This window comes from Thermobia domestica, chromosome 12, assembly GCF_964235325.1.
Source record: "Thermobia domestica chromosome 12, izTheDome1.hap1.1, whole genome shotgun sequence".
NCBI classification, from domain to species: domain Eukaryota; kingdom Metazoa; phylum Arthropoda; class Insecta; order Zygentoma; family Lepismatidae; genus Thermobia; species Thermobia domestica.
The window spans coordinates 46387817-46406775 of NC_137465.1; the positions used below are offsets into that span (position 1 = coordinate 46387817).

The 18959-nt window shown below is 36.9% G+C and overlaps 1 protein-coding gene across 1 annotated transcript in view; it reads right to left on the reverse strand.

Annotated features, from left to right (window-relative positions):
• LOC145665945 (lachesin-like) overlaps positions 1 to 18959 on the reverse strand; it is a 580434-nt gene that overhangs the window by 54120 nt on the left and 507355 nt on the right. Inside the window, exon 5 of the mRNA XM_081733050.1 lies at positions 4040 to 4210. Within this exon, the coding sequence (XP_081589176.1) occupies positions 4040 to 4210 (171 nt within the window). The remainder of the gene's footprint in view (positions 1 to 4039; positions 4211 to 18959) is intronic.

An 18959-nucleotide genomic window follows, 5' to 3' on the forward strand; every position in this document is an offset into this window, starting at 1 on the left:
ACTTAAAAAAGTTATCCCATTTCCGAGAGAACCGTGTATGTGAAGGCATCAGTCTTAGCATAGCTTCTTATTTGCTCTGCGATAGCTTGTCCCTGGTCGGACGAGCATCTCGTAAACGATTATTTGCTGGCGTTTCTCGCAGAGACACAGAGAGAGAAAGAAAAAAAAAAAGAACGAAATTGGAAATTCAGTCAAAGGAAATTGCCAACCTCCGCTCTCTCACACTCTTTCTCTTTTCCGTGGTCTCTATTTGCGCGCATGTATGTGTGTGTGTTTATGTTCCCACGAACGAGTTTTTCTCGAAGTTCTACTTTATATATATATATATATATATATATATATATATATATATATATATATATATATATATATATATATATATATATATATATATATGTGTGTGTGTGTGTGTGTGTGTTTTTCGTGTTTAGTCGTGTGTGAATGTATATATCAGAAATGGCCGTATTGATACATTACTAGCAATTACTGTACAAGTAAAGCCTGAGGGGTAAAAACTTCCACTCCATAACCAAGAGGAGTGGGGTTCAAAATCAGTGACCGGCCATTCCAAGTGTGGAGAATTTAGAAAGTATTCCTTCAGTCCTTATTAATTAAGTCTGAGATGATGTTTTCAAATATAAATTTGGTGCTGAAAAATTCGAAGAAACGTTATAAAACGCTATGTAATTACACAATCATTGGCCCACGTACCCTTGTGAACAACCCATTAAATCTGCTGCTCGCGCCTATGATGTGGTGGTTCTGAAGTCGCAAGAACACACAACAGCGAAAATCAACACGTGTGTTGCATCTAACTTCTTTTTATTTTGTTTTATTTGATTTTGAGTTTAGCGTCCCATTCAGCATCCAGGCTATAAAAAAAACGTAAATCTATAGGTTAACGTGGAATGCGAACCACATGAGCTCCAGCCAGGAATCGAATCCAGGTCTCCCACGTCAAAGACAGGTACTCTAACCACTTATCCACGAAAGGGTTCATTTTTTTTTCAAAAGGAAAAATTCAAGGATGTTACTTTCATTACTCGCAGTGTATGTGGAGAAAGGTTCAAGGAACAGGATCAGTCAAACCATATCAAGAAAATGAGAATGTTCGGAAGTGGGTCAAAAGAGCTGTTGCACTAACTCTTGCTCCAGAAGACAAGATATAAGATACTTTCACTGATGCCATAGAAAATGCTATGGACATACCACAAGCTCCAGAATTCCACTACTACGTGGTTGAGACAAGGATAGACGAGAATGGGGCACATATTCCTCCTTAAATACTATTTTCTCTCTCGTCTGGAGTTTGTTCTTTATACTATGTAACTATTATTTCTCAGACGGAAAAAGACACTTATCTACATCCGGATTAGAATCTTGTAAATAGAATTGTTCTTGCACAAATCCATGTTTCAGATAGATTTAAACCAATTTTTCTGTTCAATATGCTCTGTTTCTTTTTAAATAACAAATGTATGGTAACCTCATCTATAATTTCTAGTTTCCCAAAATAGTCATTTGTAGATGCATAAACCATTAATTATATATTTGTGTATATTTTTTTCCCGGTTCACTATTGTGAAGAACCTTGCTGATGGCTTTTTATTTCTTTCCTGCAGAAACTTCAGCAACCAGTACCATAACAACAGAGACAGAACAACAAATTGAGGTATACCATGATATTCCAAAATCAACAAGAAAGCAGGGAATCCATACCTGAGCTCCCTCGTAGCTAAGCAGTTAGCGCACGCTCCTTGGGCGTGGGAGACCCAGGCTCGATTCCAGATGGGAGCTCATATGGTTCGGATCCCACGTTAAACTGTAGGTCCACGTCTCAAATGTCCTCGCTGATGAACGGTACGCTAAACTCAAAATCAACTTAAATCGAATCGAATCCACATCTGAATATATACAGATTTATGGATCTTTTGAAGTAGGAACAAACAGAGAATGATACCACAATGTATCAACTTCTGATGGGTCACGGCGCTAAATCAAAGAAAGCGAAGTGGTGTTCATCGACGTATTGTAAAACTAAAAAAAAAAAAAAGAGTCTAGAATTACGAAAAATAAACATAGTACAGTATGATGGTCACTGTATTTTATTTAGATGTGATTAGTGATTCCTAACAACTAGTGTAACTTTATTTTGTAATTTGTGCAAACTTATATTAGAATTTCTGTTCCTGTATTTTATGATTTCTGTAACTTTTTTTAAAATGGATAACTTTATCAATACTCTGGTTTAGACGTACCTAGTCATATTATTATGCTTACATTATTTTGATGTGGATTTTAAAAATATATTCTTGCTTTAATAACTACATGTTTTTGTTTTGTTCCTTGTCACTAATAGCAACATAATTACGCATTAAACAAATCTTGAATTCAAGATATACCTACATTATTCTCATAAGCTTTCATATGTAAATTCTATTGTAAGAAGTTATTAGGCGAATCTTGATGTCAACGAATAGACACATAGTCTAGATGTTTAGAATGAAAAACAAGTGAGTGAAAACTGCAAATTATTTACAAAACTGAAATACAAATTCGAACAAACACAGGAACATTCGAAATATGATACTGAGATAGGAAATGCAGAAACCTATTGACTTAATAAAGAACTTGAGGAAGGAAAATTAAAGCAATATTGTTTCTTATACTCTGTAAATTAAGTTCAATGGAAGAATGTCTGAATGAAAGACCGGATAATTTCGCTAGGAGCGCTAAGTAGTTCATACTTATTTGTATTACAGAAGGAAGAACCGTATACGTGGGCTTTTCGAGGAGTTCTAAGATTCGGTCAAAGGTGGCGTTGCAATCGGAACGAAAGCATGAGCAATACAAGGTCATATCTATTCTGCACGTGCAGGTAAACGCACATCGCCAATGGTTCGATAGTCTGTTTTGCATAGGCACTAATACTTGGTGCTAGACATAGGTCTTGCCAACATGGAACAGAAAGAAGTTCATGTGGTTAACAAGTTTCTGGTGAAAAAGGGACTTGAATGCTATAGCCATGAAAGCCTAATTGGACACAGCGTAAGGAGACTCAGGACGTTATTTACTACTGTTAGCAAACGGACGATGCTGTTCAAGGTCGGATCACAACAGAAAGGCTTACTTGTTAGTAAAGCCCATGGTATAGTGCTGGCTGACCGATGATTGAAATGCGTGAGAAAGCTCCCCTGCATTAGTAAGTAACGCAGGGGACCAGGTGCATCACTTTCTCACTAAAGAGTTGGGCATGAGGAAGCTTTCGGCGCGATGGGCGCCGCGCCTGCTCGCACCGGAGCATTCAGCATTGGTCACAAGCCGCAAACTTGACCGAATTTCGCTTCCAAGCGCTACCGTACTTGTCTTATCTTGCCGTCATTGACTTCCGTCGGTTTACACACCTTTAGGTGGCAATAAATTTCAGCACAATGAAGAAGTGATAGGCTATTTTGCAGCCATGTACCTGTACAAATCGACATATTCTGCTCATCAATGTGTTGGAATGACGTTGAAAATAGTAGCCTATGAGGAGATATGCTTAGAAATAAAACCTTAATCTTTCTGATATATTTCTTTCTATCAATTCTTACAACTTTCCGAAGAAACCACAAAAATATGACATTATACCTTAGACAATAACCATAGTGCATGGAGAATTATTGCAAAATTCAACTTATTTAAATATAGGGCCTACTTGAGAAACAGAACATCAGAATAATGCAAATACATGAGATTTCTACAGTAAAATACATATTAATGGGCTACATTGCAAGATGTATTGATTATAATTGGTTTTCTAACATTAATTTTTAATGCTTCCATGAGCACTAAGCAAGTTAATGAACAAAAAATTTATCTAGGGACAATGGTAAAACTGTTGTATAGTAAGTTCAGAGTTTAGTGCTGAATACGACTTACATGACTGCCCGGATAAGGTTGTCAAATATGCAGAACGATTGAGGCAAATTGCAAGAGTAAAGCGCATTTAAATCTAAAAAGAGTTATTTTTAAAATTCTTTGGAAGCATTGGACTTACCCCGTTCTACTTCTCGGAAGCCTCTCCTAAGAATCAAACTTTCCCCGTCCTCCCGTCTCCAGAGAATCTTCGGGGGTGGATGTCCAGTTGCTCTACATACCAAGGTTGCGTTCTCACCCTCCTGAACTGTTATATCCGAGCTGGTTTCTTCGTCCGTGATGTCGGGAGGAACTGAAAATAAAATAAATAATCACACTGTTCAAAAATTGATATTTTGATGGAATCTTACTTCTATTTTTGAAATGAAAGTTCAACCTAAACATTGTTCACTTCCATTGATGGGCAACATCTGAAGTCAATGGGTTAAGAGCGTTTTGAGGTTGAAGGTAAGTGTGTTGGGGGATCATTAGGGAAGGGAGATGTATGGTTAACAAAAGGGGGAGTTTGTTGATAAGTATTTACGCCAAATATTGTGATAGGGCCTATAAATTCATAAAATACTCGAAATTTTATTGCAAGCTCGTTATAAGATGCATATAGAAGATCCGATGTTGTATCAGAGTTGATTTCTGAAGTTGACGCATACACTGCCTTAAGATTAGAGATGCAGAACTGCTGGTTTTGGGGGATGGAGTTTAAACAAAAGAAATATATTTTTGGGGGATAAATATTGGAAATTTTAACGTTTTGGGGTTTTGTTGTTACTTTCTTACTCAAGTGCCACCTTTTTGTTTTTCTTGTAGGGAGTTTTACAATATAGAAATTGCCTTTACAACATTCAGTTCTTATGGGTGGGCTAGGTATCTTGATGGCTAGCCTACCTGGAATTGCTTTAGTTAACAGTAGGTTATGCAACCCGACCCTGTCATTGTGTCGTTTCGGTTGCCTAACATTCTTATCAGTAATACATATTGTTAGGTCTCCCATATTTTAGAGTAAAAAACCCGGATTAGTCATTGATTCTCTATGTCAGTTGAGTACCGATGACTAATGAAAAGTCGAGTGTTCCCGTCAGTTGAGTATCGATGACTAATAAAAGAATAGATTATTCTTATCAGTTGAGTATTGATGACTAACATTTTTTAATATCGCACTAATGATATTAACGTATTTTTTGGAGGAAAACTGGGAAATTTGAAGTTTTACATAATTTTGGGGGAGGGACAGTTGATGTAAGATTCGAGACTGTCTTGGCTATCCTGAAACGTTTGGGAAGCTTCTAATACCCGATTTACCAATTCGCAATTACTTGATAAAATCTTGAAAATAACAATATATCAGTATGCCAAATATTATGTTGACATAATATATATAGATGTCATAATTTTATGGTGTATATCGAATGTTGCATGATGTTTCATTTGTTAAATTTATAAAATAATATTGTCTTGTGAATGATTGCAGTTTCTTACGAAATTACACTTAAGCAATTTATAAATTCGGCTTTGAAAATTTAAATTCAATAATTCAAATTGCGTAAATGTTTACAAAATTAATTAGTTACGTAACTCAAGGTATTACTATACTATAAACCAAGAAAAGACACAGAAATCTTCGTTTCTTTTGGTATAAAATTTCGATTGCACCTCGTTCTCAGTTCAGTAAACACTTTACTGTGAGCTTCAAACATTCTATTATAATATAATGCGAATTTAATTTACAAAATTAAAGTCATAGACAGCAATTGAAGGTACTAATTTCATAGTTATTAGTTTAGGAACTATAGAAGTTCATTATTCATATTTACTTCTTTCTTTACTGCTACAAATGTCCTAATGAAATAAAAAAACTTGAGGATAGCATTAACGTTCTTCGATTCGATTTGTAGCGGCCTCGCTAAATGCGTGAGCTCTCTCGTTGGTATTGGGTTACCTTACGTGTCTTCGGCGCGAGAGACCCGGGTTCGATTCCCGGCGTGATTTCGTGTGGTTCTTTAAGCTGGAGGTTCACGTCTCATTTAGTCTCGGTTCTGAAAGGAACGTTAAGCTCTAAACCAAGCAACCAATCCAGAAATGCTTTGTAAACTAAAGCAATATTTCTAAACTGAAAACTAAAGCAAAATTTCGTATTAGCAGTAGAACTTTCAAAGGGGTTTAAGTTGATATTCGCGGACTGCCATTGAGTCGAAGTTTGCCGCTGTTATAAAGAGTTAACCTCTTGATAATGATATCAGGGGCCACAATGATAATTGATCTATGGTTCCATTTAACAATATTACTTGTAGATCGTGATCTTGAAACGAAATTTGGATTTTAAACGACTTGATAAAAAAGAGAAGGTTCCCAACTAGACCCTATATACTATATTTATAGAAACTGAGCAATTTAATGGAAACACTTAGCAAAATCAACTGCCAATGGACCATCTTTTGCCCTCAGAACAGATCTGGTGTGACGTGGAATGGAGTCATAGAGCTCGTGATTGGTAGAAAGTAGAATATTACACCGTTCTAAATACAATGGATCACTCAATTCCATCTAATAATAGTTCTAGATCACTCAATTCCGAGGCAGGCGTGCCAGACCCATCTAATAATAGTTCTAGGACACCATGAAAAACTAACGAAGAAGCACAAACTTTGTCAAAGTTTTGTACTTATTATGCAACTTCCGGCTATTTATTGAATGGACGTCCTATTTTCAGGGCCGAAGTTTAGGTAGGTCAGGGTAAATGTTCAGCTTCATCTCAATATTCCTCACACCACACCACAACAGCTCTAGCTGAATGAATATAAGTATTGTCATCCTGAAATATGATCCCGGAAACAACATTTTGATCATAAGATAAGATTTACTTAAAATGTCGACGTCATCACTGGCAATGACGCGACCGATAAGCATCAGCACAGAATCCACTAAGAAAGAGCATATTGTAGCTCAAGCATCACAGGGCCAACACCACGTTATATAGTAATCATTAATACCTAACTAACTCTCTATGGGCTACGGAACCCGGAGTTTTAATGTAGCATCCGCAAAGGCTCCCCATTGATTTCTGTCCTTAGCGAACTGCATTCAGCTCGTAATTTTGAATTCCCATTTCTGACTAGATTCACCTTAATATTGTCCTTCCATCTGCGTTTAGGTCTTCCTAATGATCGTTTTTCGATTGGGTTTCCAGTTAAAACTTTAAAAGCGTTCCTACTTTCATCCGTTCTGGCTATATGACCTGCCAACTTGAGCCTCCTAGACTTGAGGGCCCTAATAATGTTAGGTAAACCATATAATTTATGCTGCTCCATGTTATGAAGCTTCTTCCATTTCCTTCCGTCTTGAGTCCGAATATTTGAATTAAGACTTTATTTTCAAATAATTTCAGTCTACGTTCTCCCCTTAAAGTACGCGACCATATTTCGCAAGCGTACAATACAATAATCTTAATTATCGTTTTATATATTTGAAGCTTCAAATTCTCTGACAAAATCCGCGAAGAGAAAAGACCATTAATACCTAACACATTTTTTATTACATCTTACAAGACTTTAGATATACTATCTAGGTAGCTAACAGCACAAACTTCTCTACTTGTATTTGTACCAATCACCTGTATGAAGGATTTGGTTTCTGAACTCTATAGTATAACGAGTCCGAGTGTATTCTATCAGAGCAGTATTAATTGACATGAGCAAGTTGAAATATTTTTGTAAAGAAACCAGATGTAAAAAATCTGATCTTGTATACGCTTATATCATATCGCTAATCTTAGTTTTCATTCTGTTTTTTAACTCCAACTCTTTAATTTACAAATAGTTTATCATATATTCTTATGAATTAGAAGAGAAGATAACCCTACATCTACGCTCTGAGCTAGTGGTACCATCCGACTATGTTAGGTAAATGGGAGAACTTATGTTAGAATGGAAGACTCAGAAAAGAGTAGGAGTTTGAGACCTTCGCCAGGTTGACACCAGAATTTACTACGTGGATACTGTTCAATTTATGATTCCATTGTCAACCTTCCGAGAATGGAGTGAATAATCAGGATACTCCTGATTTGTGGAATGCCATTGTCACTGTACTGCTAAGAATGATTTCTTGTGGCTCACTACTAGTGTCCACCACAAACCTCTCGTTGTTGCTAGAGTGATTGATAACGCCTTATCAGATCGCGGTAATGAGTTACGTTCATTTCGTGATTACCAGAAGTTCATTTTCCATATATACCTATTGGTGGAAGAACTCCTCTAGCAATAGGAATCTATTGGCACATCTATTATAATCATAGGAGCTTTAAGACAATCTTATTTCCTCCCACTGGTGTCAGAAGGCGTTCTCGGTGTAGCTAACCCTATCCGGAAGCTTTCAAAATCATGAAGTGGCTCAACTCCCTGCCCTGCCGACTACATGTTACGAAAGTTATTCCTTACGTATTATCGGACCCAACGGCAAAAGCAAATCGCCATTTTGAGGACTGAGAAGAGTTTCCTCAGTCCGGCATGAATACTCGGGTAATACAAGATGTTGGCTAATTTGGAATAATTATACAACTCCTCAGACAAGATGGAATAACTAATTTGGAATAATTAACCAATTCCTTAGATAAGAAGTTGGGTAATTTGAAATAAATAGCCAACTTCCTAGACGCACTGAAATATCGCATCTCCTAAGATCAGCACAGACAAGCAATGCTGGGTCCGATCAGAGTAAAGATGGGTGACCATTCGTACTCACCTAATGGTGTTGTAATTAAGGGTTCTATCCAGAGTCAAAAGGGCAATTGGAGAGCTACTAGTAAGAAAGAAATAGCGAACTCTAGTGTAGAAAGTCATCATTAACGCAATTGTTTTGAAAACATGACCCACGAACACACATCACCTAAAAGGCATGAGTGGCACAAGTCGGCTGATAGGCACTTATCCCCTAAGGATCGTTTCACCATTAGTTATTATTAATCTGAAATCAATATATCATTATCTGAATCATTACAACTCTTGAAATTTGATTTAATATTAACATTTTAAAATATAACGAGAGATATGGGAATTAGGTAAAAGTCTTCCATTAATAAATTAATGTTTGTTTTGAAAACACGAAAAGTGAAATGGAAACCAATTTGTCCTTGACCTTTTCAATTGTGAAATTTACAGCAGCACCAGTGGGGACGACAGTTGAACTTTTCTGAAATCTACACATTTTATCTCTAGGTTTTTCGAGTTTCGACATACCTGTCGTATACTTGTTTGCTTGCCTGGTAAATAGCTAAATGGACTAGTCGTGTTTACCAGCACCTGCTATTGCTTTCAACCCCTTCCTACGGTTAGTTGCTTTCCTCTACTCTCTAAACCGTGTCTGTCAAGATGGTTCAAAATCGAACTCACTCGTAGAGACAAAAGATTTTTCCGTGACCAAAAGAAGACGTGGGACAAGCGGAAGAAATTGTTTTGCTCTCACCGTATTTTCTTGACGATGGCAGACAGCGTTATCGTATCTTAACCCTTTTTTCTTCTTATTTTTTGTACTTTCACAGCGTTTGGAAAAGAAAAGGCTTGAAAAAGGGAAGGAGACAGATAAAAATAAAATAACACAGAAAGTACAAGAATAGAGAGAGAGAGAGAGAGAGAGGTATCTGAAGTTTTAAAAGCTGGTCCTTTAGATCTTTTTAGAATTGCAAAACGTCGGAAGGAAGTAGGAAAACGATATTTGGTGTAAGAAAACATAACTTTCTCCGTCCTCGGGGCAGTTTATTTTACCTCGTTTTCTCGTTTCCCCTGGCTTTCTTTATCGTCTCTCCTTCTACTTTGTCCTTTTGTTCTAAGCCCTTCCCTCATCCTTCTTACGTCATCGTTTTTCCATCCATGCCACTCTTTCACTCTTATATTTTTTGTTGTTATTTTTTTTCGTGGCAGCTTGTCTTACCCTGGTAGATCTTGATGTATCAGTGTCTCCAACCAAGAAAACATATTTAAAAGGACTATTTGAAAATGTATCAACCTTTATAACAAGTCCTGAAATATGGGATTTGCATAGTCTCACGTGAATACAATTCCTTAACCTATGAGGATAAACAGAGAAATAATTAAAACAAATTGCAGTCTGACGTAATCAAATGGAATTTTGTAGCAAACTTAACGTTCAATCAACATACCAAGATTAGTGGTATCACAATTTTGTTTAGTATAATTATAGTAATATCATTGTAGCAAAAGTTATACGAAAATTTAAAGAACAGTTATTTTCAACTGCCAAGTCTCTTTCTATACATCATTTTTCAGCATTGTATTTTGCCGTTTCCCCCTTTTTGCGGAATTTGCACTTTCCCTCCCTTGTCCATCCCTTATATTTCTTGAACCTATTGCTATGGGCAGCTAATTTTTTGGGAATGCTCATCTCTGTTACAGCTCTTTCAATTGGCATAGGTCACATCTTTCACTGCAACTATCATTTTCGGAAGGTTCCCTTGTAAGAATACAAACACACAGAATGTGATGTGAATCGGTGTGGTACGAAGCGAAGCGGCACGAAAAAATTAGAAGCGAATGTCGAGATCGGGACTAACACACAGAACGCGTCGCTTCGTTTCGTGCAACGCAGCTTCGCTTCGCGTTAGCCTCTCTCCATTCATTTTCTTTCAATTTTACATATTGAAACTTTTAACACATTCAATATAAATTTTTTTAATCTAATATATAACTGCACATACATTTGAATTCCTCAACTATTTATCATTGGGTACCATTTCCCTACACCTAGCATATTATTACACCATAGATTGGGGAATTGTGCGCAAGTGCAGATTTGCACTGGATGTTGTATTACTCACGTACACTTTATTTTCTTTCAATTTAGTTGTTTCCTTCAAAAGGGGAAAGGATGGAAAAGAACAAAGCTAAATTCTATGTTTTATCAACAATACTTTTCCAGTTATAACAGAAATTGCTTAGGTGCGCGCAATTCCACCACGTTCCTGTATATGAGATGCTGGAGAGCCCCAATTAAATTAATATTTTTGTGACTAAATTTAGCAGAAATGTCTTTAGTTCAGTAAATGACTGAAATTGTTAGTGAAATACAATTGTTGACACTATTTAATTACACTATTATTTTAAAAAGAAATATAAACACGGAATATTGTGTTTATTATAAATCGAATTTGGTAGAGAGAGTGTTAGCGCTATCCTGAACTTCATTTAGGACTTCAAAACTGCCACAATCACTTACTTGACCATTAATATATAGTATGGCATCTCCAAAATCATGAACAATTTCGTCCAAAAGGTCTAACTACACTAGATAAATAAAAAATAACTGTTATTATACAATTTCTAATAAAAACGATACTCAGTAATACGCATTCTTTTCGTATTCGATGTCTCAATCTACTAGTGTGCTGATGTACTCGTACTTAAGTTGATTTGAATTTTTGTTTTATTTTGTTTTTCAAGGCATGCATTTATCTTGCAGTGTGTGACTAGTATGTGCAAAGTTATTAAGGTAAATAGATGCCTTGAAAACCAATAAAAATAACTCAATACATCACGACTGTGAACTTAGCAGGACCACTTTCGAAAATTATAAATATTTGCACACCAAACGTTTGTACTGCGTTTGTACCGGTTTGTACCGTAAAAATGTTCGTTTGTACCGGTTTCAAATTCGAAAAAATCGAAAAATAAAGTGGTCCTGCTAAGTTCACGTGAACTTAGCAGGACCACTGATAAATTTCTACAAATTTGATGATTTTTCTGTACGAATTGTTTGTACTGCGTTTGTACCGGATTGTATCGTAAACATTTTCGTTTGTACCGGTATCAAATTCGAAACAATCGAAAAATAAAGTGGTCCTGCCAAGTTTACGTGAACATAGCAGGACCAGAATACAAATTTCCGCAAATCTTAAGATTTTTCTGTTTGAATCGTTTGTTCTACGTTTGTACCGGATTGTACCGTAAAAAGTTTCGTTTGCACCGGCCTCAAATTCGAAAAAATCGAAAAATAAAGTGGTCCTGCTAAGTATACGTGATCTTAGCAGGATCACTGATAAATTTCTACAAATTTGATGAATTTTCTGTACAAATCGTTTGTACTGCGTTTGTACGGGATTGTACTGTAAAAATTTCTTTTGTACCGGTCTCAAATGCGAAACAATTGAAAAATAAAGTGGTCCTGCTAAGTTCACGTGAGGTTGGGCATTAACTGAGGCAGAAACACGGTCAGTGATACTGCTACAGCACAGAGTCAACAAAAGACTGGTATTAAGATCTTGAGGCTAAAATCTACTAAAACAAGAATTGAGCTAGTATCAAACGTGTTAGTTTCAATAAAACTATTGTTCATTGTGAATAGGATACTAAACAAACAAAGTTTTTATTGTATAATATAAATTTGTGATTTCAAATATAAAAACAAGAAAGTAGCGTATTATTGTATAATATAAATTTGTGATTTCAAATATAAAAACAAGAAAGTAGCGTATTATTAATAGTTAAACTGGCAGATAATTGCAAGTAGCCGAAAACGTAACGGGTCGCGCAATTTGAAATTTTGGTAGGAACTTTTTGCCCAATTCGCTTCTTGTAGCCCAATCTGGCTACACTGCTGAGAAGGTGCACGAATCAGTGAAACCACCTTTCCTAAACAGCAACTGATTGGACCAACGAAAATCGAGAAGCAAGAGGCGATTCGCGAATGAGCAACATACAGTCAGAAACAATGTAAGGTATAGGTTGGAGGTACCAGTATAAAGAATAAAAGCTCCAAGCTATACTTAATATTGTTACTGGCTGTGCGAGATTCATATGCTACAAATATTGTCAATCCCAAACTACCGTGTCTCCCTCAAAACCGTACTCCTAAAGAAACCTCACTGCCAAAGACCATGACTCTAAAAGAACCACATCTCCTTAAAAACTACGACTCTTGAAAATACATGAATCACGAAGAAACTCATGAGCTTTTGTATTCCAAAGTAATCAAATAATAGGTATGTAGCACCTTGAGTATTAGAAAATATGTATTCAGCCTTGTACGTGCTTACTGATTTCACAGTTTAGTTGAATGTCGTTTCTCATATGTTTCACTCATAAAGAATCGTCGATCATTCCTAGTCAGAGACGACTCACTCGCTCATCCAAAAAAGTAGTCAAAAGATTCGGCTCAATCGCGAGCGACTACCATAGTTTGACTCCTAGCGTTTTAGCAACAGATAATGCAATAGAATATAATGAAAATTGTTCCAAAAACTATTACACGAATCTCTCATTTTCTTAGCAGAACACTTAACTTTCCGAATTTTTGAATTTGACGCCGGTACAAACGAAACTTTAGGGTACAATCCGGTACAAACGCACTACAAACGCACTACAAACGCTTTGTTAAGAAAAAATCTTCAGATTTCTAGAAATTTGCATTCTGTTCCTGATAAGTTCACGTGAACGTAGAAGGACCACTTTTTTCGATTTTTTCGAATTTGAGACCGGTAGAAATTAAACTTTACAGTACAATACGGTACAAACGCAGTAGCAACGATTCGTTAAGGAAAATCTTCAAATTTGTATAAATTTATCAGTGGTCCTGCTAAGTTCACGTGAATTTATCAGGACCATTTATTTTTAGATTTTTTCGAGTTTGAGACCGGTACAAACGAAAATTTTTACAGTACAATCCGGTCCAAACGTAGAACAAATGATTCGAAGAGAAAAATCTTAAGATTTGTAGAAACTTACCAGTGGTCCTCTTATATTCACGTGAACTTAGCAGGACCACATTATTTTTCGATTTCTCCGAATTTGAGACCGAAACAAACGAAAATTTTTACGGTACAATCCGGTACAAACGCAGTACAAACGATTCGTGCAGAAAAGTCATAAAATTTGTAGAAATTTATCAGTGGTCCTGCTAAGTTCACGTGAATTTATCAGGACCATTTATTTTTAGATTTTTTCGAGTTTGAGACCGGTACAAACGAAAATTTTTACAGTACAATCCGGTCCAAACGTAGAACAAATGATTCGAAGAGAAAAATCTTAAGATTTGTAGAAACTTACCAGTGGTCCTCTTATATTCACGTGAACTTAGCAGGACCACATTATTTTTCGATTTCTCCGAATTTGAGACCGAAACAAACGAAAATTTTTACGGTACAATCCGGTACAAACGCAGTACAAACGATTCGTGCAGAAAAGTCATAAAATTTGTAGAAATTTATCAGTGGTCCTGCTAAGTTCACGTGAATTTATCAGGACCATTTATTTTTAGATTTTTTCGAGTTTGAGACCGGTACAAACGAAAATTTTTACAGTACAATCCGGTCCAAACGTAGAACAAATGATTCGAAGAGAAAAATCTTAAGATTTGTAGAAACTTACCAGTGGTCCTCTTATATTCACGTGAACTTAGCAGGACCACATTATTTTTCGATTTCTCCGAATTTGAGACCGAAACAAACGAAAATTTTTACGGTACAATCCGGTACAAACGCAGTACAAACGATTCGTGCAGAAAAGTCATAAAATTTGTAGAAATTTATCAGTGGTCCTGCTAAGTTCACGTGAATTTATCAGGACCATTTATTTTTAGATTTTTTCGAGTTTGAGACCGGTACAAACGAAAATTTTTACAGTACAATCCGGTCCAAACGTAGAACAAATGATTCGAAGAGAAAAATCTTAAGATTTGTAGAAACTTACCAGTGGTCCTCTTATATTCACGTGAACTTAGCAGGACCACATTATTTTTCGATTTCTCCGAATTTGAGACCGAAACAAACGAAAATTTTTACGGTACAATCCGGTACAAACGCAGTACAAACGATTCGTGCAGAAAAGTCATAAAATTTGTAGAAATTTATCAGTGGTCCTGCTAAGTTCACGTGAACTTAGTAGGACCACTTTATTTTTAATTTTTTTTGAATTTAAGACCGGTACAAACGAAAGGTTTACAGTACAATCCGGTACAAACGCACTACAAAAGTTTGGTGTGCAAATATTTATAATTTTCAAAAGTGGTCCTGCTAAGTTCACACTCGTCAATACATCAACACACTAGTAGATTGTGACACCAACTAAGAATACTGAAAAGCTCATCACTCCAGAACGTGTAGCACGCCATCTGTGGGTAAACAAAGAATTGAGCGGTGCCATAGCATCCCTATGTGTATTCTAGGGTCAACTCTAAATAGAGGTAGATGGGTTCCCAAAATACCCTTTGGTACACCTTCTTAAACACCAGTCTCTAACGTTATAAACAACTTCTTATATGTTTGGTATTGAAGAAACGACATTCAACTAAACTGTGAAATCAGTAAGCACGTACAAGGCTGAATACATATTTTCTAATACTCAAGGTGCTACATACCTATTATTTGATTACTTTGGAATACAAAAGCTGCTTTAATATTATTATAGAATAAGTGTTTCGTTAAAATGCTATTTTTTTTAAAACCTATAGTTAGAAAATCAAATTCAGTTATGACTATTGCCCATGACAGATGAATTGGCGCTTGACCTTGAGAGCTGCTCTCAGGCCAACCAATTTGCTTACGGCGACATTGCCAACGCTGTGGTGTGGAAGTCAGATTCAACCAATATAAAATAGAGGATATGCCCATACTGCAAAATCATGAAGCCATACATCACAGCTTCGCCATCTTCGTTGGTTGACTTATAATTGTATCAGCCATTTCGAAAAGGCCATATCTCCACCAAAGTAAATTGTTGAGGAAAAAGAAAAAAAAAACAACTTTGGATTGAAAACACGAGGTATACAATGGCATCGATGATATTGAGGCAATAGTATAGGATATGTAACATATTGTGACCAGACAGACAATTGGTCTTTTCAGAGGGAATAAGCGTTTCTTCGCATACGTCTCGAATTTACACTAAAATGAAAATATGGTGGGAATGGACATATGGCATTTTCGCGATGACTGATTCAATTAATCTACCATAAGTTACATTTAGAAATTGGAATATTTTATTGAAAATTAATTAAACAAATGGAAATGAGCTCGAGAATAATTAAAGAAAATGACCCCAATCCCGAACTAAATTATTCCGCGAGTGTCCAAATGAATGGAAGCCGCATTGAAGGCAGTGAATGCGAGCCCAGTTGAGTAAAGTGAGCCGAAGCGCGAGTTTGTAAGAAGTTAACGTGTTCGAGTCAGATTGAGCGCAAGAAAAAAATTAAAATAATGGGTGTGATCCTGAGCTCCACTGAAAGTAATAATCCCGAACTCCAAGCCCAAACGAAATTGAGCACGAGGGCAAATGACTACGAGTCTTAGTGAAGGTAGTGAGCTCGAATCCCGTTAAGGTTTGTGAGCCAAAGCGCGAGCGCACTTGAAGGAATTGAGACAAAGTGCGATCCCATTTGAGGTTAGTGAACCCCAGAACAAAGTGTATTAGCACGATCCCGAGTAAGCCCGTGCTCCATTGAGGATAGTGAGTCCGAGTGCGAATGCAATTGAGATTAGTGAGTCCGAGTGAGCTCTTGTCCCAGTGACATGCACACAGCCGTCACTTACAAAGTTCCCTACTTCAAACTCTCTTCAGCAGTCGTGCACACAGCCATTACTTATGAAGTTCCGTTCTTTAAACTCTCTGCAGCAGTCGTGCACGCAGCCACCACTTATAAAGTTTCCTTCTTTAAACTCTCTTCAGCAGTCGTGCACACAGCCATTACTTATGAAGTTCCGTTCTTTAAACTCTCTTCAGGAGTCGTGCACACAGCCATTACTTATATCGTGCACACAGCCATCACTTATGAAGTTTCCTTCTTTAAACTCTCTTCAGCAGTCGTGCACACAGCCATTACTTATGAAGTTCCGTTCTTTAAACTCTCTTCAGGAGTCGTGCACACAGCCATTACTTATGAAGTTCCGTTCTTTGAACTCTCTTCAGGAGTCGTGCACGCAGCCATTACTTATATCGTGCACACAGCCATCACTTATAAAGTTTCCTTCTTTAAACTCTCTTCAGCAGTCGTGCACACAGCCATTACTTATGAAGTTCCGTTCTTTAAACTCTCTTCAGCAGTCGTGCACACAGCCATTACTTATATCGTGCACACAGCCATCACTTATAAAGTTTCCTTCTTTAAACTCTCTTCAGCAGTCGTGCACACAGCCATTACTTATGAAGTTCCGTTCTTTAAACTCTCTTCAGCAGTCGTGCACACAGCCATTACTTATGAAGTTCCGTTCTTTAAACTCTCTTCAGGAGTCGTGCACACAGCCATTACTTATGAAGTTCCGTTCTTTAAACTCTCTTCAGCAGTCGTGCACACAGCCATTACTTATGAAGTTCCGTTCTTTAAACTCTCTTCAGCAGTCGTGCACACAGCCATTACTTATGAAGTTCCGTTCTTTAAACTCTCTTCAGCAGTCGTGCACACAGCCATTACTTATGAAGTTCCGTTCTTTAAACTCTCTTCAGCAGTCGTGCACACAGCCATTACTTATGAAGTTCCGTTCTTTAAACTCTCTTCAACAGTCGTGCACACAGCCATTACTTATGAAGTTCCGTTCTTTAAACTCTCTTCAGCAGTCGTGCACACAGCCATTACTTATATCGTGCACACAGCCATCACTTATAAAGTTTCCTTCTTTAAACTCTCTTCAGCAGTCGTGCACACAGCCATTACTTATGAAGTTCCGTTCTTTAAACTCTCTTCAGCAGTCGTGCACACAGCCATTACTTATGAAGTTCCGTTCTTTAAACTCTCTTCAGGAGTCGTGCACGCAGCCATTACTTATATCGTGCACACAGTCATCACTTATAAAGTTTCCTTCTTTAAACTCTCTTCAGCAGTCGTGCACACAGCCATTACTTATGAAGTTCCGTTCTTTAAACTCTCTTCAGGAGTCGTGCACGCAGCCATTACTTATATCGTGCACACAGCCATCACTTATAAAGTTTCCTTCTTTAAACTCTCTTCAGCAGTAGTGCACACAGCCATTACTTATGAAGTTCCGTTCTTTAAACTCTCTTCAGGAGTCGTGCACGCAGCCATTACTTATATCGTGCACACAGCCATCACTTATAAAGTTTCCTTCTTTAAACTCTCTAGCAGTCGTGCACACAGCCATTACTTATGAAGTTCCGTTCTTTAAACTCTCTTCAGGAGTCGTGCACGCAGCCATTACTTATGAAGTTCTCTTCTTTAAACTCTCTGCAATAGTCGTGCACACAGCCATCGCTTTTAAAATTCTTTTCTTTAAAATCTCTGAACCAGCCATAAACGCAGCCATCACTTATAAGATTCCCGCCGTAATTCTTACTCATTATAGAATGAATTGGAGCTGTATTATGTCCTTCCGTTTGAGGCAATCAAATTACATGTAGTTTGTATTTGTCAGGGGGTTTGATTGCACTCGATACGTTTGCATGGTCGTTACTTCCTAATGGTTTGAACGGAAGAGTCTGTCAATCAGGGTATAGAGGAAGTGACCTCCAATAGATAATTTTATCTTAGCTGGTTTAGTTATGTTCTGTGGTTCTGCTCCGGTGGTTTTAATAGCCCGTATATCATTATATAGGAAATTTTATTTTTCAGTATCTTGCTCAAATGGGCTTAAAACCTTGAAATATCCTTTGCTATAATGGACTAATGTACGATATGTACTCTTAGTCTACCTCTTAAATATGAAGGTTCATAACTTAGGAACAAAGGTGTCCCCGAAAATAAAACACAATGCGTATCATGCAAGTAAAGTTATGCTTTGGAACGAGTTTGGTCAAGATCAAGTGAGCTCTGTAAAAACACATCATTAGCGAATCCACGAAGAGGGCGGTGTTGCGACCGCCCCAACACAAGATTATCTTTTTATATATCTATATTGTATAAAATATTGTGTTACTTTATTCTGATTTGGTACAAAACTCTATATTTCAAGCTTACATTACTTGCCCAGGAAGTGTTCTGTCCTCTTTAAATCACTCTTCTAGATCCGCTAGTAAATTGCATATGATATATATCGTCTTTATGACTGATTAACAAAAGAAAAATGAAAGAAATAAAAAGAAATACCAAATGCACGACTT